The 27,571-nt window shown below is 41.2% G+C and overlaps 1 protein-coding gene across 1 annotated transcript; it reads right to left on the bottom strand.

Annotated features, from left to right (window-relative positions):
* Positions 1 to 193: 193 nt before the first annotated feature.
* On the bottom strand, positions 194 to 27,571 carry sgsm1a (small G protein signaling modulator 1a). The gene is made up of 25 exons (XM_010754222.3): positions 27,484 to 27,571; positions 27,298 to 27,341; positions 19,631 to 19,706; positions 13,916 to 14,078; positions 13,485 to 13,637; positions 13,327 to 13,394; positions 12,142 to 12,287; positions 11,537 to 11,674; positions 11,321 to 11,445; positions 10,700 to 10,767; positions 10,438 to 10,601; positions 9,881 to 10,016; positions 8,938 to 9,067; positions 8,439 to 8,503; positions 8,146 to 8,291; positions 6,745 to 6,873; positions 6,479 to 6,661; positions 5,986 to 6,057; positions 4,643 to 5,782; positions 4,416 to 4,540; positions 3,768 to 3,850; positions 3,541 to 3,650; positions 3,335 to 3,431; positions 2,814 to 2,981; positions 194 to 1,670 (listed from the first exon to the last, which is right to left on the bottom strand). The coding sequence occupies exons 1-25, from the start codon at positions 27,500 to 27,502 to the stop codon at positions 1,582 to 1,584; spliced, it is 3,837 nt and encodes a 1,278-aa protein (XP_010752524.2). The 5' UTR covers positions 27,503 to 27,571; the 3' UTR covers positions 194 to 1,581.

Below are 27,571 nucleotides of genomic sequence, written 5' to 3'. Positions count from 1 at the left end.
TGATGATTCCATTTTTATTTGTTTTATTATAAGAACATATACCATTTATCTATTCATCTTTATAGAATTTGATATAGGATTTGATTGTTTTACAATACACATTAAAGAACTGGCCACAAAATAAAAATATCAGCTTTTACAAACAAAGCAGCATCTGAATGAGAAAAATGAATGGATTAATAAATAAATAAATACTTTTGCCAAACAAATATGTTACAATAAATTAAAATAGTTTTTTTTCTGACAGCAGTAAGCATTCACAAAGAAAACACCGATATTAAATGCATCTGATCACATTCATGAAGCAACACTGAGAAGAACAACTGAGTGATGTTTGAGGTGATGAAAGACAAGAATAATGTCGGTAACTTTAAGGGTTAAACGCATATATATTTATATATATATTATGTCCTCATAAGCCCCAAATCTGCCAAAATATCAACAGTTTCCCTCATAACATCAGTTCATTTTGAACATTTGTACCTCTCATTTTCATCTCTGTGTTTACTCTCACACTAAAGAATACGAATAGCGTTGAACCACGAAACTTTTCATTTGGTCACTGTGACTAAATATTATCACTGTCATCATCATCTGATCTTCCATAATCAAGCTGGAATTAATGTTTGATCCAACAAACAGGCAGCGGACAACACAAGACAAAAAATATAAATAAATAAATCAATGTGAATAAACTGCACAATTTACAAAATATACAGTGGTTCACTGGATAATGAAAAATAACTGAAATCAGGCTTGTTGCTTTATATAAATCTCCACCCAGACATCCATAAGTCACTTAAATATTCAGTTATGATTTTACAAGTGTTAACATAATATAATCCTCATAAGATAAAACACATTTTTGTCTCTCGGTACAGTACAGTTCACACATAACAAATACAGACATACTATTTGGCAGACAAGCAGTTCAAGGACATTAAAAACACTGTTGGATGCTAAAATCACTGACATGGTGCTAAAAGCTAAATTATTACTAATGTTTTGTGTTGAACATAACAGAGTTACATTTTTGACTAAAAGCCAGTGTTGATTTGACTTTAGGGGTGTTGTAGAAAATGAAAAGTTTGCTGACATTCTTTCCTTCATTAAAGGACAGGAAGAGGGCGATAACTTGCTCATATATTTAAAGTTTAGTCTTGTAGACTTTGACTATTAAAATAATTATTATAAACTATTATCACAATGTATTTTTTCTTCTCATAAATATAGTCTCTAGTTGAATTCATCTCTGCATTTTGGTTTGAAATGTGCAACTAAAACCATCCTTATCTCAAAATATTAAGTGCACTCGTATTAAGATGGACACTTAAGGGAAACGTTACTTCAGCTACGTTTGTTTTCACTTGAACATACTGACAAATATGAAGCGTAATATTCTCATACACCTGTTGACGACACAAACAACATTGTGGATACAGTCAATAAGGCTCATAGCAGCAAAATGTGATTGTAACTGTGTAGTGTGTGTGGGTATGTGTGTTCATATGTGTTTTTTACTCTTGTGCTGCTACAGCCGTTCACACTTTACTTGGAAGCAAAAGAAGACAAACAGCACAATCACTTGTTCTCTATCAGCATCTGCACCTTGTACACCAGATCTCTGGCCTGGGTCAAAATCTGCTTTATGCTGTGGTGCTCAGCCATTTCTGAAAAAGAAACAAAGAAACACGCAAGTTAAAGTGCAAGTACGCCACAAATAACCTCAGAAACACCTGATAAATACACCTCATCTCATACTTTGACTAGTTTGGTTGAGGCTTTTTCTGATTTGTCAGACGATAAATGACTTATTTTTGCCTTTAATCTCCACAGTAAAGTGCGACTAGGACATGTTAGTGCAGCAATAAGTACTGTGACAGAACTAGAGGGGACAGATTTAGCATGTCCAGATGAGAAGAGTCTGGATTGCCTCGAGTGAACGGGTGGCAGAGCCAGGCACTGTTCATTGCAGGAGCGCAACGGGTAACATATGCCTGTATGAGAGCATCCAAGTAGGCAGGTGCACAACCGGAGACTACTTTGTACTGGATCATCTGAAGAGGTTTCGCTGTGCAGACTGGGAGGCCTGACAACTTTGAACTTTTAAATTGGTGCACCAGAGGGCGACATACTGTACAGTATTCTGACTTTTAGTCCCTAGTATGTCTTATGTATGTTTGAGTCCCCTACAATGCTGGCTGCTCCTACAATTCCCATAATCAGACTTGACAGTATGTCATCGTTAGATGCCCCAGGCCTGTAAAATGTCCACCTCTTTTAATTGCCCCGCTGAAAGTTAGCTTTTTAGTTATAAATTTGTAGTCCCCACGCCCAAACTGAGAAGCTCCTTCAGAGCCTTTTATTACCTCTGTTTTCTCGAGATCTCGAGTTATGTTGTTGTGATCTTGAGAAAACAAAATAGTCTAGTATATTAAATCACTGCAGGAAACATCATTCAGTGTAGCATTGTCAGAGGAGCAGGATTATATCGATCAGTGCATCACATACACCAGTCAGCATCAGCTGGCATGATATCAGGTGACAGAAATGTCAGGCCTCATTCGATTCATTATCTTGATATCTCAAATTAATTTTGTCATTTTCTTTGAAAAAAGAAAGTCTCATTATCTCAAGATCAAGTTATCCCATTATCTATAACAACATTTGTTATTTTGAGATAATAACATAAATAACTCGAAATCAGGACGAATAAACTGATCTTTCATGTCTAAAATCAGTGGAGTGACCCTTTAACAAGGATCCCAGGATGTGTATGTGAACAACGTCAGCTGTAAAGATGCATGTTTTACCATTGAAGAACTTAATGATGTCAGTGAAGTCCATGTTGTTCTCCAGGATGATGTCCCTGTAGATCTCCACCAGCGCCAGAGCAATAAAGAGGACGAAGTGATTAGAAGAGACATACTTGGCTGCCCAGATGGTTTCCCAGACTGCAAAAACGTCATCATACACCAGCTCTGGAAGACAAAGCACAGAAAGGAACAGGAGTCAGACCATGTCAGGTGTTACTGAGATAACCAGGCGAGAAAGTTTACAGAAAGCACGATTAGTATGTTCGATATGAAGCAGGATTATAAAACCTAACCATGCAGTGTCAGTCCATGCCAATTATTTCACAAGCAGCTCCCAGGATTTTTTTTCCAAAAATATAAAATGACTTCTAAATCCTTTCCAAACCGTAACTGCATGTCTTGTTAGCAAGCTGCCCGGTGGGTTTCTGGCATTTTATCCACAGACGGCTTAAAGAAGAGTGCATCTCCGACTTCTCTAATTGGCACACAAACTCTTTCGCACCATGCTGTCACTTTACCTCGCTTGAAGTCTAGGAGAAACCAGCGGTAGCAGAAGTAGAAGTGGGTGTAGTCTCCGTTCTGGTGCATTAGCTCAAACAGCTCTGAATCCAGGATCTATATACAGTGAGGGGATCAAAGAGCGTGGAGGAAAAGTGGGCAATGTGGGTAATTAATGGACTTTAGTGGTGTCTCACAGCTGATGCAGTATGTGTGAAGACTTTACCTGGATCAGAGAGCGCATGTTGGCAAAGTGAGTGTCCATAGCTCCTCCGTGTGGAAAGTTTTGATTCATTCTCTTCATGAGCTCGGTGAAACAGCTGAAGGCCATGGCCTCTGCGAGGAGCGAGAAAGTGAGTGAACAAACTGTTCTATCAATAGCTGTAAAAAAAAATAATACACCAAATGTCAGAGAGGAGAGAAAATAAGAAGTGATTCAGACTGTTGACTCACCATCATCCAGAATGACTAATAGTGGAGCCAGCAGATCACACATGCCCTGTACGTAACCGATGTCGAGGTGCCTCCAGATATAACTGAAAATATACAACCGAGAGACGTGAAGGTAACAATCCTCGGCTGTTTTTAATCATACATTGCCGTGCAGATTTAGAGGTACTGACGCTTTTTTCTCCAACCCTGAAAATAGGTTTTTCAATATAATATTCACCACTTATCACAGCACCGACTACTGAAGTGCAAAAGTCTATTATTATGACTAACGTCGACATGATTAGACTTCTTGGAAATAAATTATTGTCCAAGGAGGTCCTAGGTATTATTTATCCTATTCTGGATGGATGGACTAAGGAGAAATGTGCTGTTTAGTATGATTCTAATAATTATTACTTCCACCCTCATTCAGGAAAATATTTTACTGTTAAAGGAAAAGCCTTGCATTGTGAAAAAACAAGTTAGTCTCTCATTGCTTACTGACTTTCCTCAGCATTTGTACATGAAACCTAAACAGGTCTTCGGATGGGGACTTTATGCATTCTTATTGCCACATAATGCAACATATTTCCAACCTTGTTAAGCTGTTTTTCGTATATATATAAACATGAATATATGTTCACACAATCTTTATTACATCCCTGTTACCTGCACATGATGTTGCGTAGTTTCTCCAGATTGGCAGGAGTGAAGTAGCAATAGTTTCTGTCGCAGCGCTGGACATCTTTTTCAATGCGGTGAAGATTTAACGTGTACAAGTCCAAAAGCTCTTGCTGAAACAAACAAAACAAACAATCAATAAATAAAGATTACAGAGCTGGTTTGCCTGATGATGAATGAATTTGAACTCTTCATAAAAACACATGTGTGCATACAGAGAAGGGGCTCCCAGTAGATTCTTGAGACGTCGCTTCATTCTTGGTGGTTTCAGACTCGGTCAGAGAGTCAAAGTTTGGGTAAAGGCTCTCCATCTCCGGCTCCTCTGACAGGATGGACTCTGTGCCCTCTGGACTGGGCTTTCCCTGCTCCTCCTCCTGCCTGAGCTCCACGTGAGGGGCTGAGTCTTCAGAGAAAGACGATGCTTCACAACGTCCCTTCCTGCTCCAAGGCACCATGGAAACTTTGGCTTTGGGGATCTCCTCCATCTCTATGGCTGAGGGAGACTCATCAGATTCGGTCATGACCTGAGCCTCGTCTTTCTGAGACGTAAAGTAAGTTTCTCTTGCTCTCGAGGCCTCTGAGTCTGCTGAGAAAACCAGGTTCTTTTCAACTTCAGGAGCTGCAGGATCTATGAATATATTTTCTTTCCTGTCTGCCAATGAAACCTCTTGTGGTTTAGTTGTCTTTGATTTTTCCATTTCCACATTTGTTTCTGCAGTCTTTTCGAGCTTTGATGTCTCCTCATTATTCACTTCTACTTCTTTCTCAGCAGACACCATCATAGTATCCACACCAGACGTTTCTATATCTGTTTCTCCTGACTCTAAAGATCCTTTAATGTCTGCCAGGTCTTTATCTTCACACTTGGGTCCTTCTGTTTTAATTGCTCCAGACTCCTCCACAGTTTCTTGTATTTTAGGTTCCTTCACCAGCTCCTCTTTCAATGGTTGGTTCATGTTGCCTGTCATCTCAGTCTTGGTATTTTCTGCACTTTTGGTTGCATCAGCAGCTTTTCCCTCCTCCACTTCTTCTTCTTTGCCCTTCACTTTACCTTTCACCTGTCTGTCCTCTGTCAGACCATCACTCTCTACCCCTGCAGGTTTGACAGGGCTCTGCGGTGCCTGAGGGACAGCTGCAGATCTCGGGGTTGTATCAGGCGCACCACTGTCCTCTGTGCTGAGTGAGCCGTCCGACAGGCCGGAGGTGACAGAGAAATTGCGGGAAGAGGGATGTCCAGAGTCAGGAGAGCTTGTCTCGTTCTGCAGAGCTCCGTTGGGCATCTTTGGCACTTGTTTGGCCTCTTCGTTCTTGGGCTCCGTCTCGATCTGGTCCACCTCCTCTACGGACTCAAACACCTGAAAGAACAAGCCAAAGGGAAGCAGGCTACTCCAGGGGAAGGGAAGGGAGGATGTGAAGAACTAACAGGAGAGAGAACGCAGGGATGGTTCGAAAAGTTGAGATCACATGCATTACTTTATAAAAAAACTAAACAGAAGTGGTGTTTAGTTTGTTTGAACGACCGTCTATGTGCGCAGGCTGTAATATGGAGAGTTCATACCTGTGTGCTGCTACTGGAGTCACTCTGCAGGCGAGCCAGACTCTGCCGGTCTGAGCTCTGGGAGGACTGGGACTGCGTAATAAAGACATTAAAGCCAAGATGTTATTAGATAATATATAACATTTTGGCTCAAGTGCTGTGCTCATTTAAAAGGGATTCTTCAGTGATTTATTAGTCAGGAAAACATCTCTAGCATGGGTCAAGCCTGAAAAAAACAAACCATAATGCAACCAATAGCTTTTCTTTCCACTGTCCTAAGCCTAGTAAATGCCCGTGTCTTGAAAATGCAGCTTTTATAAGATTTATCCACAGCTTCAGAAGATATACAACTGCTTTCAAGCGGAGAAGTACTGCCCATAACTAATAAAAGGATATTTAGCTTCATATAACTATTCTTATTCTGTATAAACAACCTAAGCAGCTGATTTCAGGTTATTTTGTGGATAATCATCTCTGTGTGCACAGTGTCTAACTGAATATAAGTGTGCTTCACCTCATTGCTGACAGTGGAGTCATGGTGGATCATCTTCTGACTTGAACTGTCCATGCTCGCTCCAGAGATGCACTTTGCCAACGCTGCAGCATGCTGCTCCTTCTCCCTCTGCCGGACGATCTCCTCACAGCCGAGCCACTCACGCATCGTCTGCTGGTAGCACACTCGGACCTGCTCATCCACCTGAGGGGTGAGGCATCAAGAGTCAGAGCTTCGGGTGTAAAGTTGCTCTGCTTTGCGTGCAAAGCCATAATCCAATGACAAACCTCCTTCCTCTTGGCTTCTGACATCCCGAACTGATAATGACCGAGCAGGAAAGGCCACACCTCTTTACGCAGCGAGGCGTCCACACCGCCAAAGTAGACCATGCGGAGCAGCTCCTTCTCCTCGTATGCCTGAAGACACAAGACACCGTCAGTCACCTCAGTGCAGTTTATGTTTGAAACATTCAATGTGCTTCAAATCAACAGCACTGAGAACATGGCAGCCTGCCAAAGGCATCGTAGCAGCTTCCACTCTGTCAGGGCAGCAGATGGGGAAGACGACAGTATGTATGTGCTCATTATTATTTATATTATTATAGTCCAGACCAGAAACATCTGTCCACAGCTGTTACTTAACCCATAATGTATTATTTAATTAAGCATTTAGAGGGTTAAGGTTAAGGTGTTACATTTTGATACAGATTTGTATATTAATGTAGTGTAGTAGAGTGCAAATATAGTCTTTGGAAAAGAAATCATTTGCAATGAAACTACTTTTTGGCCCTAGTTCCTAATTATGAAATGAAGTTGGAAGCAGGAAAAGTGAGTAAGTGGATCTTTTTTTTAAGAGTCCAGTGTGTAAGATTTAGGAGTATTTATTGGCAGAAAATGATTATAATATTCATAAGTATGTTTTCATTACTGTATAATTACCTGAAAATAAGAATCATTGTGTTTTTGTTGCCTTAAAGAGCCCTTTATATCTACAGGGAGAGCAGGTCCTCTTCCATGAGTCCGCTACACTGAACCACCATTTTTCTACAGAGGCCCTGAGCGGACAAACCAAACACTGATCTAGACCTGACCTTTTGTTTTTTTTGTGAATTTTGTAGCAAAAGAGTTTTTTCTACATGCTTGGAAGGAAAGGGCTGAGCTGAGGGAGATTATTGAGTTGAGTATTTAGTTGCAATCTGCAGCTTCACTGCTACAGTACGTGGCACTAAATCCTCCACACTGGACCTTTATACTACAGTTTTCACGGTTAGTAATAAACTTTTTACTTAGTAACTTACTTTGGCTATCCCAATTATAATTAAATAATAATATTACATTGGTAAAATTCTAATTCTTTTTCCATTTTTTTATTAAGTTCAGGCTACAGGTAAACATAATTAATGTCCATAAAAACTGTACACGTGAACTTTCAGACTGACAGATCCATTAGTCGTGCTTCACACACACTGTTGTATGAGCCACATGGTTAGCAGAGGATGAATATGGATGAGACAGAAGAGTGACAGAAAGAGTGAAAGAGAGCCTACCTGGGAGTGGACATGCATGTATGTATGTGTGTGTGTGTGCGTGTGTGTGTGTGTGTGTGTGTGTGTGTGTGTGTGTGAACAGCATACTGTCAGCAGCAATGTGAAGTCTGTGTTGCAGTGCTGTGACACCAGCGATGCTTACTGTGCAGTCTTGGAGGAACGCCTGCCAGACGTCTGTGGTGAGCCCTTTGTAGGCGTCACGCGGCACGTCGGGCGCCACAATGGTGTGATTGACGAGAGCAGAGAGGTGTGTACGCACGGTGGACAGGTGACGGCAGTATGCCAGCCCTGTGTTGACAACACAGTTCATTACTTAATGCCTCTGCAGATTATACTGATTATTAAAACGAGAATATTACATACTACTCCTGGACATTTTCAAAGTGAATAGATACTAATATCTATTTTCAGTGTGCACAATAAGCAATCACATACAGCCATAAAATGCCCGAGAGATGATCTGATACTTCATGTTGTCGCACAGCAGCTTCAGAGGAGCCCTGGAAGAGAGAACGAGCATTTCACTTAGACTCCCATTAAACTCATCATGTAATGCACATAAAGTTATTCATATCGGCCTGAATGTATGAGATACCGTGTCTAGGTTATTACAGAGTTGGGGCTAACCTTTAGCATTCAAATGATTATCTATTGTACTGCCATATAGAACAAATTGCCTTTTTTTATAGCCTTTTATCTGCTCTGCTTATCACCTCATTCCTCCAACACATTCTCACGTCAGTGAGGTAAATGTCACATAATCGTTTTCGGGGGTAATTACTCGGTTCTTGCCGTATCTTTGCTCCTCTCCCAGTTTTGTCTGTGGATTTCAGGCACTAAGGGATGTCAGGAGTGTCTCTGCAGCCTTTAGCAGCTTCCCCTGTCACAATCTAACACGACTTCAAGTCTAGCTTGAAATGTGTTTATCTCTCACCTCTCGTGGTTGCACCCTTTGGGTGTCACCCCATCAGAGAAGCTCCCCTGAGAACAAGAGGAACACGAAGACTTCCTGAGAGTGGGATGCCACATCGTAGCTCCCTGATCCATCAAGTCTGGAGGAGTCACTGCAACACACACACACACACACACACAGCATTGTTACTTACAAACCATTATGCTGCTCGGGCTTTCAGGAACAATTACATTTGCACTTTGATGATTTACAGCTGGAGACACAAGCAGAATTACGCTGATCAATTGTGATCTGCGGAAAGCACTTCAGAGCACAAGATGTTTGTGTTTGATTCCTGTTAGAGCAAAGATAAAGCACGTAAATAAAAACATTTATGCGATTAGGAATTGATGCGCAATTCGCAAGCATGAAGCCGCCATATTCGATTACATTATCACAGAGAGAAAGATTAATTGAGCGAGAGCTTTTCTCAGTTCAGGAGCCACATTCGATCAATCAGCCGTCCACCCATCAGCTGTTAAAAGGTTACTGCTCTGTAATGCAGTAAAAAAAAAGGTGTGACACAAGGTGGCAGGGAGTGGGAGGGGCTTTAATAATGGGAGACATCAATAAACGTTGCCAGAGGCGCTCGACAAGCCAGGAGGATATTAAGAGGTAGAGAATTAAAGCGAGGCAAGCTGACAGACGGACAGACGAGCCGAGGTTTGACAGTGTTACAGCTGCTTCCTGTGAGTGAGGGGGATTCTTCAGGACAGCTGCAGGACCTCTTGGGTACAACCAGGGTGCCTGTTTTGGAAGGGGACTGTCCACTTGGTTGAAGGGAGAGGGAGGAAGTCAGATGGGGAGGATGAGTTATAGTCACTGTAACAAACAACGAGTAACATTTTCATAAAAAAACAGTCTGGAGAGGCCTGTGGGCGCTGCTCATATTAATTTGTTTTTTAGTCTCTCAAGGGAATCTCACCAAACTCCGACTGGCTGTTTGGAAAGAGGATGCGGAAGACATAGTCTGTGGCCTCGTCCTCTTCCTTATCCGAGACCGAGTCTGTAGATCCAGATCCCTGAGGAACCCTCTTCCGCAGCTTGGGAAACACCTTTCCCTGCGACAAGAATACGGCATTATTAGACTAATGCCAACAACAAGCTGTAGCCAGCTATGTGAATTAAAGATGACGAGCGCCTGTCTGCTTAAGCTTATTAATAGCGGCTGAACACGCGTGGGTGGTTTTTCATTATTCAGTTTAGCTGCAGATACAATGCTATTCACAGTGTGACAAAAACATCCATTCATTAGACACTTCTTGTGCGGTGGTGCAGTGAGAACATTAAGCCACGCATTCATCAGTATCTCTTCAACCAGCGAATACAACCAGGCAGAGCAACCTTTTCCAAATCCAAATGTCTTTTTTATTGATTTATTGATCAGATAAAGCTGATTTAGCATTTCTTTTACCAGCAGAAAACCTAATATATGTAATTTGTGTCTTGCATGCCCCAAAGAAAGACCTGCTGTGTTCTGACCTTTCCCCTCTGGGACCAGAGTGGAGGATCCAGCTGGCCGTGGGGAAGCAGGCCGTTCTCCAGGCAGGAGAGGAACTGAAGTAAGTGGCCTCCTCTGGGGAAGCGAAGAGGAGGTCTTTGGATCCCATCCTGACTGACCAGCACCACTGTCCCCCCACTGTCAACTACAAAAGATGTACAAAACACGATTTCCCCTGTTTAATTGCAGACACTAGTAATAAACAAGAGGTTTAAATTGAGGTAAAGGTTCGTGTGGACCCACCTTGTTGATGACAGTGCAAGTAAACTATCTCCTCCAGAGGGATCGTCATGGCATAGTCCCAGTATACACTGAAAAAAAGTAATCAAATACATAGTAAAAAGCAAATCCACTCACTCTGTGTGAGTCGAAATCTCAAGGAACATTAATTTGATAGCTAATAAAGAAAGTAGTCAGCAGTGGGCACAGATGAGCAGGCGCAGAGTTGGCTAATGTAATAATCAATTTTTTGGGGGGTGAGAGAAACCATGCACAGGCACAGGAACATAACACGGTTTGCTAGTTTGAGGGATGTCTGACAGTGTCTCAGTCAATAAACCATCTGCTGGCTGCTGCTGGTGTGCTGAATATAAGCCTCATCAGATCAGCTGCATACTGAGCCCGCGAGCCACACACACACACACAAACACGCTGCATTATTCAGTAACACCCGAGTGTTACACAAACAACCGAGAGAAAGAGCAAAAAATAATAATAATGCGAGGAGTGTTTACAGGTCTTTGAGGAAGCTCATTACAGGTTAGATATTCTTAATACGAGGAGGATTACTCATATTATCATAAGCGGGCTTTCAGACACATTCACCATAATCACAATCCATTTGCAGCTGGATAGTTTTTGCACCTGCGTTCGTAGTCCAAGTCTCCAACAGAGCCGTTCATGAGCTGGTTGGGTGTCCACTTCAGGGTCATGATGTCGGCGTTCTGGTGCAGAGAGAGGTACCCTGGGATAGCCTCCATGTCATCCCTCTGAAACAGCCACGAGGATGGATGTTAGATTATTTTTAGGGAGTGTCATATCGGTGTATCTATGAGTGATGAAGAGGAGTCAGATAGTTACCGGTTGTACAAGCACGTTGTTTTTGCCAAACAGGAGAGTCACCCTGTTGTTTTGATGCAGGGACTCCACGTATTCACGAGCTGATGGCGATGGAGAGGGACGTTCATCCATGCTGCTGCTGGAGTGTCGCTTCTGGATCTGCACAACATAAAATATACAAACCAACTGATGACTGTCTCTGCAGAAGGAATTACAGCCGGCCCGGTTACTGTAAAGCCATTTTCCACGAGCAAAAATCTCCTTTTCAAAACTGTTCCTGATGCCAAAGACCAGTCCACTTTTGCTTAGAATACACACACATCAACACACAACTGTAAAGAGTATTATGGTGTTGTAAGATAGGCCGAGCTGACCTGTCTCAGATACACTCTGTTCTTTCTCCTGGGACAAGTTGTACTTTACGCAGTAATCTTAGCAGCTCCTCCATTAATCAGACAGACAGCGATGGGAATACGACTGATCAGATGCGCCACTAAAACTCTGCCCGCTAGCTCACTCTGCCTGCTAATATATACCACATAAAAACACCCAGGATACAATAAAAGTAGCCTGAACTAGTTCTGTGTGATGATCTACTGTCCTACTGTATGAGTTTTACTACTTACACACAGTGCAGGCCTCTTAGTGGGGGAATCCTGTCTGCAGTGGCCGCCGTGGATGCGATGTCTTTGCACCAACTCGTCAGCAGACGGGTCTGTCCAGAAGTGGTCGGCTGTCTTCATCTTTGTGTACTCCAAAGCACAAGGTCCCACTGTCACAATGAAGGTCAACAGTTAGTTGAACATCAATAAGCACACTCAAAAATAGTAGCACAAGGAGTGTATTTCTGTACTAAAAGGTCGATTTTTCAGACCATTTTGTACCAGCGTAAAAGGTACAAAGAATGTCATGATATTTTAGAGCTACGGTTTGGTTTAACTCTAACCCCCTTCTAGTAGGTTCAGTGGCCAGTGGTGCCTGGAGAAGTGTGCTGTGTTATAAACAGTGACATTTAAGACGACTCGTATTTAGCTCACCCAAAAATGGGTTAGTGGTGTTTGCACATTGTCTTTTAACTCCTGCTGCTTAACTTTAGTTAGTAGCCTGAGGATGATCGTGAACACTCACCACAAAAGAGGTGCAGATTTTGCATTAAATACTGACCCACAAACAAGTAGAACAGCTTCAGTATTCCTAATTCCTTAGTGCATCCACTCATGAAAGCTGAACAATTATTTTATGCCCATGCCATCCTAGGAAAAAAAAAATCATGACGACTGAATGATCATGAATCAGGGAGGATTAGGGTTTCCCTAATGCCAACTGAAAAATAAGTAGTTATACCTGTGTACACCCTGCACTACATCACTGCAAGTTACATAAGTTTGCAGTTTAAAGTGTGCTTTTCTGTCTCACAATGATGCTTTTTAGGGACTTGAAGATGCAACTATTCACAAGCAAATAGCAAAGATTAGAAAATCATTTTGTGTGGCAGAAATATGTTTTTTTCTGCTTGTTATTCAACCAGAGACCCAAATTCAGCCCCCAGTAGCAGTGTTTCTGGCTCGGCCCCATTGAAAAAAAAAATTGTTTACTGGTGGGAAGTCAGTGAGGGATCCCTGTCTAGACACTATTCGCTTCAGTCGACAACCTCCTCTGGTAAAGAGATGAAGTAAGCGGTGACAAAAACTTTAGTACAGGATGAGAGAAATGGGAAAATGCACCATAATGTCCTTGCACAGGGTGCTTTTCATTCATGCTGGATGATTACATTTAAAGGCGCAAATGCTTCAAACGTCACATATTATTACCTAACAAAGAGGCAAGGATAGGTCCATCCACAGGGTCCATGAGAACGGCCTCTTTCTCGTAGTATTTACTGGAATACAGATGTGAAAGGGGAATTTTGAGTGAACATCTTGTAACACAGACAGCTGAACAGACATTCATGGGCTCTTCTGATACGTACCTGCTGTTCTCCACCAGGAACAGAACAATCTTGTCCAGCACCTTCTCAAACAGAGCCGTCCGGATCCACAGGTTCTTGACTCCCTGTGGGCTGAGGCTGGGCAGTCGAGGCATCTTGCGAAGGCTGTCTTGACTTTGCAAGCTCTGACTGCGTCTGCAGAAAGACAGAGTTTTAATCTAAGCAAAAGAAAAAGTATAACATGTTCCCATTAGGTAAAACTGCATCTGTATGAAGCTAATGGAATCAGTGATTCATGATTCATGAAAGCTTATAATCATGAATTATTTAGAGGCTTTTCATATCAAAAAATAGCCCTTCAAGTACGCAGACGGGCATTTGTTTTCAGCGCTTTGGATTTCGCGAGGCTTTGATGGTTGCTTTGAAGTCTGCTGTGATGTGTGAGAACGGGCTGTGATATGCGTGTCTCTTACTTTGTCTCGATGATCTGCTCGTGCTCCTGGGCCTTCCTACACAGCTCCTCAGCCGGGGCGAAGCTCTTCCCCACCTTCATGAACAGCGCTGCTATCTTGTTGCTTCGCAGGAAGCCCGCCACTCGCCGTTTCAGCCCGTGCAGAACGCATGCCTCCACTGCAGCTGTTTGGACACAGAAGAAAATATACTTTTATGTATGCAACGAACAGCAAAACAATTATAGACACCAGAAACCATCACAATGGCAGAGAATGATGAAGTATAATGAGAAAACAACCGGCACATTCTGTAGTAACAAAAAGTTGTAGGATTTCAGTGTTTTGGACAAAAACAGTGTGAATATTCTCACATTCTGCTAATGGGAAAATTAACATTGCATAATCGCTGCATAAAATAAATGATTATACTGGTGTAATTATAGTGTAATCACCATATCATTATAAATTAAGTTGCAAAATATATTTTTTTTGGCTGGCTTGGTGGCAGCAGAACAAGCTACAAACACAATATGTGGGATCCAGATGTGTTCCCAGGCTAGATGGGCTATGTAGCCCCTCGAGCAGGTTCTGGGTCTGCCTGGGGGTCTTGAAACACAGGTCGAAACACCTCCAAACATAAGGAGGCGTTAGCAAATACCTGCCTACTCATTCAGCAGAGATGGAGCAACACCAGCATTAATTTGGAGTCGTGTTTCTGACCACCTGAGTCCAATATTCTCTCCCCTTTTAGCTCTGCTTTGGTCTCCAACAACTACAGGCAGACGTAATCAAACCGTTCTGCTGCATCTTTGGGTAAAGTGTTTTGTTTTCCGTGTTTGCTAAGCTGAAGACTGCCTATTTTAATTAATTCATGCCATCACAAAATCATCTTTGCATAAGCTACAGTGAGCTGTCGTCGTGGAGACACAAGTCGATGACATGATGACACACTTGCACAATCACTCGCCCGTGCAGGAAAAAAAAAAAAAAAAAAAACCCTCCTCTTCTCTCGCAAGGCCTACGTGGCAGCGCCTGGAGCAGTGTTGACATTTGAGTTCTCTTCCAGGACTAATCCTGTGGCTCTGTTCACATGGGGTCAGGGGGGAGGCTGGGGTTGCCATGGCAACCCCTGTTGATGTAGCTCTGGGAGAGATGAGCAGAGGGAGGGAGGGAGGGAGGGGCGGTGGTGGCGGCAGCGGCGGCAGCAACTCATCAGCATCGCGATCTCTCTCTCTCTCTCTCTCTCTCTTTCCATCATCCTTGCTCGTTCAAATGCAGCTTCTCTCCCGTCACTCTTTAAATCTGTCACTTTCTCTCACTGGTGTTACTACGATCACCGTCTACAGGGTTTTACATCGGTCTAGGCAATAAAAGTGTCATCACAGCCATCAACTTTCACTTTTTTTTAATTTAAAATAAAAATATGGCCTCATCATCTTCTCTGCATCTTTGTTTTTTCTCCCTCTTTTGTTGCATTTCTTATCTGTCTGAGCTGCATTTTTCTCCCTGCATCATTATAAGAGCAAGAAGCTAAATGTCAGAACAAAGCATAACATTAAAAGGTCTCCAAATATAGTTCAGCCTCTGTACTCTGTCGTCATTTCTGCTAACTAGTCTCAGATGGAAAAAAAAAACACTTTTTGAGAGCTATGCTCGATCCACCAGAAAGACATCTCTGCAGCGGCAAACTTCTCTGTAATGAACGACAGCAAGCGATACTTTGTTTATTAGACGCCTGGGAAATATGTTTATATGTGAGGCACAAGGCAGTGAGACGCAACAGTCTTTCTCACATGCAGGGATGTCAACTTATTAAGTAAGATTAAATGTTTTACCCTACAACGATAATTAGAAACCACAGTGAAATGTGCTACGAAGAAAATGAGCATCATGTCGGTATGATCAGCCCTTTGTGCTGTCCCTCCTGGTAAAAACAGCTAACACAGTAAATTGCCTCTAATCATCCTGTATCTGTGGCAACTGAGTGCATTAAGAGACTCTTAGACTGTGACACACAGCTGACCAACACTTCACTGAGAGCAGCCAAAGGCACCAACAAAAGGTCTTAATATGGACTCTGCTGAAATGATTAGTCAATAAGCTGATCCAGAGAGTACCATCTAATATCAGTTTATCATCTGTGGTATTTATCTACGATGATAAAAACACAATATTTGCAGCTTAGCTTTACTCTATACTGGATGGCCTGGATACTACATCTGGAGTTAGTTGTCGTCACAATTTGACATTTCATAGATGGAATAATTGATTAACTGATTGCACAAAAAAATGATGAGCAATAAAGTCAGCCATTAGCTGCAGACCGAAATATGTGTGAGGCCTCTCTACCAAGTCCACTCACATTCATGTATAAATCTAAATGTATAAAGCAAAAGGTTAATTTCTTATCAGGTTGTACGAGATAACACGTCAGTAACAAATGCAATCTTTGTTTGGTTCAAAGAACAGTGTGAAAATGTGCTTTGTACAAGCTGATATAAAGAGTATTGGTTATAAACTTTGGGCATAAAGTGGGTATGCTAAACATACTTTAAATACACAAAAAATCTATTTAACTTGTACTTTAAATTGGCATTAAATTGGTTTTATCTGATATTATGACCAAGAGCCAGTGCTCTCTTGCTTTTCCAATTCTGCTTCAGGACATTAGCACCATTTTTCTAACATATAATATGATAAGAAGAAGGATGGAGAAATAAATAAAGTGCAATTTGTAACTGGGTAAACTGAAGATTAACAAATACACTAAGGAAATAAACAGAGCTTGTAATCTATCACTAAACCTGTGGTTGATTTTAGCTCTGTTGTGCTTCCCCTTTTCAGACTCTGCCTGTAGTCATGATGGTGGAGGCTAATTGCTCCCCGGTGGGCTGGAGGAGCTCCTCTCCCATCCTCCACTCATCTCTAAACAGACCACAGCTGAAAGAGGACGTGTAGTAACAAGAGACACTATAAGCATCACAGGAGGAGTCAGGAGGAGGAGGAGGAAGCTGGCAGACAACAAAACAAGAGAGATGAGAGGGTCATCCTGAGTTGCTACGTGTCCACTGGGAAGTATGATAGTAGTAGAACAAAGATATGCCTCAGACTGACCAGCAGCTATTAAAACAAGCTATTAACTGATCCTATGGTTAATGTGCACACCGCAGGGCAAGAAAACTGTTGATACATGGACATAAAAGCACTAATGGAAAGCCCACAGTGCTCACAAATGTACAAATAAATCATCACACTGTAAGAAAAATTGCAGAGAGCAACATGAAACTATAAAAAGAGATTCATACTAAGCTGGATACTGGCTGTAATGGATGTCCAGCATCATTAGTTTCTGCTTGTTTAATACATTTTCAAGCTGTGCTGCAATTTCATTTCCCACTGTGAATCAAAATTAACTAAACTCGGACATCATGAGGTCGTGATTTCACCTCGGAGGACACAGGAAGCACGCAAGATTGATCGTGTATTCTACATCTCGATCGAACCAAAAATCTGAGACTCACTTTGACCTTCTTCTGCCTCTCTACAATATTTAGTTTCACCATTTTTTCTTTGCTTAGTATCACCCATCGACACATTAAATCTGTGGCACGGAAGTGTGCAATTATGTTTTCACACCAATACAGAGCTGACAGGCTTATAGGGAGTCCAGATTTCTGCTGGTGCATCCCCTCACACATGTTTACCCTGTGTTACAATGAAGACAACTCATTAATCGGCACTGCTTTTCTACATGAAAATACATTTACCTACATTTTAGCGTCTTCTCTTTACCACAGGAGATTGTAGACTGAAGCACACATGGCTTACAGCAAGCTAAGAGTCATTTTATTCACACTGAGATCCCCAAATATATCTTGTTACTGGTCACAGCTCTGGACTGAGCCAGATATCTGACTAGTGTGAGCATCTGCATGTGGGTAGTGTGTTTCTCACAATAATCATACAGCACTCTGTTGGTGTCATTCAGGGGCTAGAACAATAACATTTGGTGAAATATTGAACTTTAAATGTCCTTTGTTTCTATATGACGCTAATTATACAAAAGTTGTGTCGATGATGTGGCTCCTCGTCACTGCACCGGCTACAATCGTGACTTCCTTCTCTATTCAAGATGTTTTATGAAGCAAATATAGCTCAAACTTGTTGATCCCCATTATAGATCTCCACCACCTCTCTCCCTGTCCTCTCTGATAGATTAACCTTGGCATTGCCACGTAACCTAGACTACTGTGCATCACTGTAGGCAAGGATCTGTTGGTAACTGTGAATAATTCTTGTTTAATCAGAGATAGCTGTGTTCATCTTTTCTGATGTTGTTGCTGAAATATCTTGTAATTACTGCTGAACATCCGCCTCACCTCAAGTCACAAATAAAAGCCTCATTAGTCACCGGTTAGCGAAGGAGGGATGTTATTAGTTTGGCTCGATGCAGCCTTCCAGAGCATTTCATCTACATTCATTTGGCTCTGTTACAGTCAGTTAAAAGGGAACATTACTGCTGTCTACTTGGAGGACTGGAACATTAATAAAAACCTCTAACTTTACATTTAACTGTGTATTATTTTATTCTTGATTCTTGAAGATGGCTGTATCACAGCATGCCCCCAAAATTGCTTCCTTTTGGTCTGAAATCTTTAGGAACAGGTCAGAAATTATTAATACCCGACTGAATACAGAAAATTTGTCAGTTACTTTTGTTGTATCTGAAGCTTTAAGGAAACTTTTAACTGCATCATCACAGCAAAGACGTTACTCAGAAAGACACAACAGTTCTTATCTCCAACATGTGGTTACCTAACCAGTACATTACATGTGGAAAGGAAAAGATATATATTAAAGGACAGACTCTCACAGTGTAATATGATTTGGCAACCCCTCATACTACACCTTACAAATGATGTTCCTGAGCTGTGACCTAAACCTATAGTTTATTCCTTTCATTTTACTCAATGACTGAGTGAGTGTAACTAGAGGGTAAGGAAACAAGGGAGGTTTGAAGGATGAAAGGGAAGATAAAGGTGGAATAAATATTCCTGATTATCTGAGTTATGCTCCTATTCTTTTTCTTAAATCCATCAAGTCTCCTGAAGTTTTAGACTTAACCTACATCTGCTTCATTTATATGCATTTTCCTTATCTCTCGATTGTTTGTGTTTAATACTGTTTGATCCTCATATACAATCTGTATGTTTTATTATAGCTGTTTAATACCTATGATTGTACATAAATGTATATACATAAACGGATGAACTTGCCCACTGATATAATGCTTTACTGTAAGGATAATCATCTGTGGCTCAATATAAATGTTTGAAAAGAGAAGATGGCTGTAGATTAAACAGACCTTCAAAGTTGCACTTACAGCTTTGTTACGCTTCATTGGCTTCATATATATGACTTTGTTTTATCATGTCCAAAGATTAAGGATTGGCATTGTGTAAAGTCGGTTGTAACTGAAGCTAAAACGACAATATGATGAAAAGGAAGTAACATAGTTAGTTAAAAGTTACTGGAAGCTTTTGATGTAAAGAAAATCAATCAGAAAATATTATATCATACGGCTACAGATTATGGACTACAAAGGTGACACAGTAAGAAGATAAAGTTTGAAAGTATTCACATTTAACTTCAATAAAGTGAAACAAACCACATCAGGAATGATTTTCTGCTCAATCAGAGGCTGTTATGCATGTGTGATTCACTTTTGTTACTCACCACAAAAGGACACGATATGGCTGCTGTCTTCGTGAACAAATTTCCTGGTGACGGCTTCCTCCATAATCTGCTTCACCTGTCAATGACATGGCAGATGCTGGATGACTCATTCATTAACATGCCACAACATACACACACACACACACACACAGTCTGTGAGGGGCTTGTTGGTAACAGTTTGACTCAGTGATAAGAATATTTCAGAGATTAATTATAGAGAATAAAACTAACACAAGAGGATAAAAAGATAGGAAGAGAGCGCAGCACTCAGGGGAGAACCCGGGATTGAAAAGTTAAAACTGAGTGGGAAGAATGCATGTTAAGTTGGTGGATGAGTCACCAGCTCTCATCCCAAGGACCTCTACTGGGAATTCAAAGTAGTACATCTCAGGGTGGACGGGGGGGGAATGGATGCTCATCCATCACAGACCCCACTTTGCTGAACAGTTTCTAAACCTCAGTGGGAGCAACTGATTCTGTTGCGTCAAAGCCCGATGCCATCCTATTCATGGACTTCTTTTCAAAAGAAGGTCAGACACACGTGCTCGCAAGGTAACACTCATAGTTTTTGTCGTCATGGCGATGTGCCCGTCTCCCTGCTGACCTAACAACAGCTACAGACCAATAGTTGAGATGACTGATAAATCAATCCCTCCTATGGAGACTTTGCCCTTATGTGGGTAACGCTCTGCAATCTGAATGGGTGAAGGGGGGGTATCAAACCTCCGGACACAGCCAACATAGATAGCTGTAATTTCCTGTTGAAATGAGTCTGTCCACAATGACCATATTACACCGCCAGCTCACCTTCAACACACACGCACACACACGCACACACACACACACACACACACACACACACACACACACACACACACACACACACACATTGATCTAACCCTTTGGTGGTGTGAGCAAATCTTTTCTATGTGAAGCAGTTCAGTGATCATGCATCAGCCAGCGTGAAAACTAACAATATTAATTTTCATGGTTTGAAATTTACAGTTCGATCATAAAAATTTCCGGGTGATAAAGTTCTGTCTTTTTTTTCCATTGTCTGGTGTACTTGATGTACACAGACGGATTATAATACCTGTAACTTGGACTGGTGGAAAATTTATTGAAATCTTTTAAGCAGGAATAATTAAATGAAAAAAAAAGAGATACGTTGACTCTATATGGCAGACTCCGTAGAAAAGTATGTGCAGCGTCTGTAAATATAAAGGCTCATCCTGAGAGAGTTGTAGGCTCCTTCAGGGGGATCCTGAGGCATTTCCAGGCTAGCTGTATAGTCAGCGGGTTCTAGGTCTGCCCCAGGATCGCATCAGTTGGACGTGCCCGTAACACCTCCAGGCACCCAGGAGGCATCCTGACTGAACCATCTCAGCGGGCTCCTTTTGATGCAAAGAAGCTCCCTCTGGATGTCTGAGCTCCTTACCCTATCTCTAAGGCTGAGCCTGGCCACCTCCACCACCAGTATCCATGATCTCATTCTTTCGGTCACTACCCAAAGCTCATGACAGCTGAGGGTCTGAACGTAGATGGACTGGAAAATCGAGAGCTTTTCCTTCTGGCTCAGCTCCCTCTTCCCCACAACAATCCGATAGAAACATCATGATTCTTATTTTCAGGTGATTATACAATAATGAAAACATATTCTGTAAAAAGAGCTCCCTAAAACACACTGCACCTTTATGAAGCAGTAAAAAGTACTCATTAGTGAGACGAATGGCCCCTGCTGTGAGTGTTATCTTTAATTAGATTGTTAATACTGATAAATTACTAATTAAATACTGAGGCTGGAAAACATGGAGCTAATCGTACCTACTCTACTGACTATGAGTCATCTTTTATAAGATGATCATGTGTTTTGTATAGTATTGTGTTATAGGTAGTGGGAGTTTCTTGTGGAAATTTCTTTCAAACCATGGCGACCAAGATTTCAGATTTAACTGTGAGACACAAAACAGTGTGTTTTCCCGTGATGTTGTTAAGAAAAACCTGCCCACTGAGCACTGATTGCACCCTTGCTGTTAATGCAAGATGAGGACCTTAAAGAGGCTAATCCCTCACTTGTGTGTAAAAAAAACATAAAAGGTTTGCAAAACAAACTACAAAAGCGTCCAGAACCCCCGACTACCATCCCTGACAACATTTATATAAAGAAACATTCACTAATTAGACAGCAGTCATTACGCAAATCTGGCCTGTGCGCTTCAGTAGCATTACCTTCAGGATCAACAGAAATGATTCATGCTGCCAACACAACAGAGACAGTGCCAGTCTGATGTGATGCACACCCGCTCTGCTCATGATCACACTTATATAAAAGCCTGCACACACACACACACACAAATGAAACATAGGCGACCAGTTTTCTTTCCGAGTGCTCCTGAATTACAGAAAGCTGATTGATTTGCCAACTTGACAATGCAGACCCCTCCTTGTGCTTTCTCATCGGGGCTACAGATCAGGACTCTGTGGAATTTAATACGGTGAAGTGTCTAAGCACAGACAACCTGCAGGTTTCTATGGAGACGGCACGTGTCGCACAGTGGATCACTTCCGCCTAAGAAGAAGATGCGTCAACAACAATTCATTCATCTGTGGAATAAACAAAAATGACTGCAGCTCCCCGACTACTGTAACTAATAATAACAAAAGCTACTGTGCTGTCGTCATTTCCTCTACAGACATTTAGAGTCATAGCACCATCAATAAAGCACAAATCTACAATTCAAAGCAGCCTCACCTTCTTAAATACCACCACAAAATATATTTTCACAAGATTTTACAGACTAAACAATGTGCAAGACATGATAACAGTCATTAAACGTCTTTGTTATAGCAGCAAAAGCCTGATGAATGTGCACTAACTAACCACTGTAGCCTGCAGGCATCAGCCAGAGTGATAAAGGATCCTCAAAGTATTCCAATTAACTCCTGCAACAGCAGAGCCAAGAAATAAGAGCCTGGAGAGAAAGCCCCCATCCATTAACATCCAACCCTTCATTACTCATTATCTCTGTGGCCGGTGATGAATGAAGGCAGCTCACAAATGGAAAAAAAACCCAAGAAAAATCATCATTGCTTATGCGCGTTAATCAACACATACTCCTGATTTAAAGCTGTATCGAAGTTACGCATTTGAGCATTAGGCTGATCAACTATTCGAAGGGCAGTGAACATGGCTCCACCATAAAATCAATTCAACCACAGCACAGCTTGAGAAGGTAATCTCCCAGCAGGCTTTATTCAGTTTATTCAGGAGCTTTTGATCGTATCACGTGACCTTCCTCAGCAGATGGAGTTGCCCAGTTGTCATTGAACTGTTAAAGATTTTAAATTTTCACTGAAGCTAATAAATTTAACAGCTGATATGTTTAATTTTTTAAGTTTGGTCAACACTACAGAAACACTAGGTAGCTGCTAAAGTATGATAAGGTTGTCTGATGTAATGGTTGTGTATTGATTACTGGTAGTAGCTGATCAGGTTTATTATCAGCTAATTCACACCAATGTGCAGTACAGTAGTTTTTAAAACTACTTGTAGAAATATGTTCATCTTTGTGGTGCAGTGTGTTACAATCTAAGATAGATGACAAACATTTATGTACGTAACAATAATGTAACGATTGTTAGAACACCAGTAAAGCAGCGTGATACATGCCGATGAATGTTCCTGAAACTAGTTGGTGTAAAATGGTCACTGCAGAGGTGGGTGCCGGTGGTAATCCTCAGCTCTCCGTCAACATGGCCTGAAGGAGGGCTTATGCTAAGTATGACTTCAGTGCATCACTGAGTGATGATTTTAAAACCACCAAAAAATCTGGAACTCAAAACTCAATTATTTTCCAACATGTATGAAATCTCTGAATTTCCTTTACATGGACTTTATGAGTCTCTGTTCTTGTCCAATCAAATTACTTGGTTGGATCTAACTATTGTATAACAAACAAACAAACCTTAATTATCATGCCAACAACACTATGTTAGTTGTGTTTGATTACAGGTGGTGTGTCACACGCCTGCTTCAGCCAGGTAATCCTGTCTCAACCAAACCAAAACCTGATTATGAATACATTCAGCCAGAAGGGACAAAAACACTAGAATAATCTAAGTGTAATCATCTCTCTCAGTATCTATGACAACAATGTTTTAATGACTTCCCTGCAGCAAGAATCAACCTGGTATTAATGTTTTCTACCAAAGTGCTACAAGGAATCAGAAAATCTCTATTAAGCAGAAAACAGAGAAGACTGGTGTATTATTACACGCCGCTGGCTGAAATCTTATCCTGAGTAAGCACTCTGCTGTAAAAAAAAAAAAAAAGAAAAGCGAAACAGGAAAGTAAATGGTGTAGATCTCTGTGGCCTGTTTTCTAACCCCCCACCCCCAACCTCCTCTCTCTCCTTTAGCAAACACAGGTGTGTATTTGTGTTTGTGTCCACGTGTGATATATAAAAAGACGGAGGGAGGAGCACACTTCAGAGGCACGATGACAGAGGGTTTCTTTATCAAAGCTAAGACAAACAAGAGATCTCATTCAATCCAATTTTGTGCCAGAAGGTAATTCTGCTGCCACAGACGTCCTGCGCTCTCTGGATAATGGCCCATATCCAGGTATATTTGAGCAGACTGGTGGCACATAACCAGCTGGACAAGGAGAGCGTGAGAACACACAGCATAGAGACACCATATGGCATAACCCACACGGCGTAATAGTCAGCATAAACAACATCTATCTGTCCCTTAAAAGGAATAGACGCAGCTGAAAAATGCAGACAATTTAATAAAGAAAATACCTTGTTAACACACTCAGTTTTCATGAAGTGCCATATGCAAAAAAAGTGAGCTATCATACTGTTTTGTTAGTCCATCGGGCTGCATTTGTGGTAAAGAAAGAGCCACTGTGAATAAATCTCAGCACACAGGAGGCAGGTTTAATCATGGGAAGGGTCTGGTCTCCACTGATAAGACTGCAAACAGGACTCAGAAGAAAACAAATCACACTAAAGTCTCTACATTCCCCCTTTCACGAGATCCTGGGTGTGATTTTTATCTTTGTTTGTTTTGGCAGAAATAAAGCCTTGTAATTTATCTGAGATGAAACTAATGGAAAAAAAAACCCCAATCTAAACTGGATCTCGCCAGGAAAAAGGAAGAGAGTAAGACTCTCTGTAACTGCCCTCCGCTTCAGTTGAGTTTTTAATGACCAAAACCAACAGTAGAAGAAGAGTTCAGGTTATGTTGGGAAGATCCCAGGGTTGAGTGTATTTACTGTAAATGTCAAGTGAGGTGAATGAGAAAACCTTCTCTGAACAAACAAGAGGAAACAAAAACCTCAACAGGAGCGAACACAAAGTACAAAACGCTGCAGGGCAATGGACAATGAAAGGGAACAAACATCAGTTTGCTGATATCCAGCTTTCATTCAACCGTCACCTCTGTCTCCAATGCTGTCGATGTTTCTTTATGCATTAATCACATTGCTGTGAATACTTCAATATGATGGATATAATTTTGGGTTTCTGTGAGGAGGTTTCTGCTCAAAGTTCAAACTTGACTTTATGATCCTGATAAAAGATACGCAAAACAAATTAGAACAGGTTTCACCACACAAACTAGTTCTTACTAAATATTTACATGCACTAACTGCCAGGTGTAACTGTTGGGTATCTAAGGGAACCAACTCACAAAGCTTGCTAATATACAGCATACGGTAATTAAACTTTAGATGGAAGAGTAAAATAATTATGGGCAACATAAATAACCTAAATAAATACCGATGTAAATTGAATTTTAAGCAAAAACAGCAGCTCAAATTACAAAACATCATGCCAATGATATAAGCCTCAGTGGTTAAAGGTAAAGGTAGCCTAAAGGATAGACTGTATAAAACATGGGCGTAGTATCTGTGATGTCACCCACAGTGTCGTGGCTCTGGCCGTCACCATTTTAGCAGTCCTGCCTCCGCCAATTCCCTACTAATCCAAAAATGGGCAGAGACGTGGAGTGTGGGTGGAGCAGAGAAGGGCTGAATGAAACCTGGGCACTCATACAAGCCACCTATGGTGGCACCTACCTGTCAATCAAAGTGGCCATGCTCTTGATTATGCATAAATTAAAGTCTTAAGTCTTAAGTTATATATATAAATTCACTCTCAGCACAACTGTTATGAACAGAGAAATTAGCTATAGACACTAAAACTGTTTTTTGTACCAGGCCATAAATATTTTAACATGGAGGCTTATGGAGATTGACTCATTTTGGAGCCAGCCTCGAGTGGTCATTTGAGGAACTGCAGTGTTTTGCAGCGCTTGGCTTAAAGCAGGAACAACAAACTTTAATTTTTTGCCCCTGTGGATGAAAAAAGTTCCACTGACTCAGTTGAAGCCAGTGGCAGGTGTTACTAGTGAATAACTAGTGTATACAGAAACAGCCAATGTCCTAGCTTGTTTGTTTATGTGGTTTATGCTCATATCGTGGCATCACTATTAAACTGAGACTGTTTTATAACCAGTTAAAACTTAATCAGATATTTCCTCACTTTATATGCCAAGTAACGCACATACAGCATATTTCCATGTATATGTGTGAAACAGATTCCTATATTTACAAAGGATTATCTAGGAAATGTAATGTTTCATCTAACAGCTAGAGATGCTACAGTGACTTCCTGTTTGCTTGATAAATAACTTTTGATTCATTACTTAATGGCACGTGACTATAAGTTTTCTTTTGGATTTAGTAAATCACTAGTTTAGTTTTAACAACTGGCGAAAAAGTACTGGACTCCAACGTCTGTAAAATGAATGCTGTAGGGCAGTTTGGCCATAGGCATAGCAGACACTATAAATATGATAATAAACAGGTCCAGAAAATGTGCTGTGACTTAAGAAGTTAACAAATCATCATTCTTCTTCCTCCAAATGGATGCTCATGCAATTTAAGCCTCACAGCATCAGCACCATTTTCTATACGTGGCATTTCTAAACAGGTCCATGTCCTTTTTCCAACCTTTGAGACGCCCTGAGACGAGACCTCGTTTAATATCTGAATGACAGAGAGTCCAAATGTTAGTGACATTTCATTCGATCTAACCCTCCAATGATGATGAAGAGTGACAGGAGGGGCTGAAAGCCAGCTGAACACACCACCAGAGCTGCTTCCATGTTTGTTTCCACTCATCGCCATATAACTCATTACATGCATCACACACACACAAACACACACACACACACACACACACACACACACAGGTTGTATCTAACTCAAACCACCAAATGGCTTGGCAGAAGGCTGATGGTTTGCTCTGCCATAAACACCACAAACACTGACTACAGACAATCTGTTTCCTTCAATGCTGCTTCTCCACCCGAATAATTAGTGAGCTGCAGCACACAATGCTCAAACAGAGGATGAGAAAGATGAATATAGATTTATTTATTTTTTTTAAACTACACTTTAAAAGACTACTATAGATATTATAACAGTTAATAAAGGTTTGCTTTCTAATCTCAGATGATCCATCTCAGACAGAACATTGAGTACAGACCCAGAAGTATCAAACCGTGCTGGGCAGAGATCACATGAGAAGTCTGTATGTGTTCAGGTTTAACATTTGTTTTTCCGACTCGATAACTGCTCAGCTGAAAACACCCACCTCCTTCTTGACGGTGCGCAGCAGCCTCTGACGGGTCTCTGCCTCTGAAACGCAACACAAAACATTTCCACAATTTCTCACAACTTAACTTATTTTATATCTCCTCCAAAGAGCACAAACAGATTTGTAAAAGATTTATCTATCCATGTTTTTTTTATTATTATTATTATTATCGTTTGCTCCCACCTGCCATGTTTGTTGCCATGGATCCTGTCTCTTGTCTGCAAGCGGCACTCCTACCATCAGCTGAGTGCTGCTTGCACACTGCGATGGG

The sequence above is a fragment of the Larimichthys crocea genome, chromosome III (assembly GCF_000972845.2).
Source record: "Larimichthys crocea isolate SSNF chromosome III, L_crocea_2.0, whole genome shotgun sequence".
In the NCBI taxonomy this organism is placed as follows: domain Eukaryota; kingdom Metazoa; phylum Chordata; class Actinopteri; family Sciaenidae; genus Larimichthys; species Larimichthys crocea.
The sequence above is the reverse complement of the archived record's forward strand: the minus strand, read 5'-3'. Positions and strand labels throughout refer to the sequence as shown.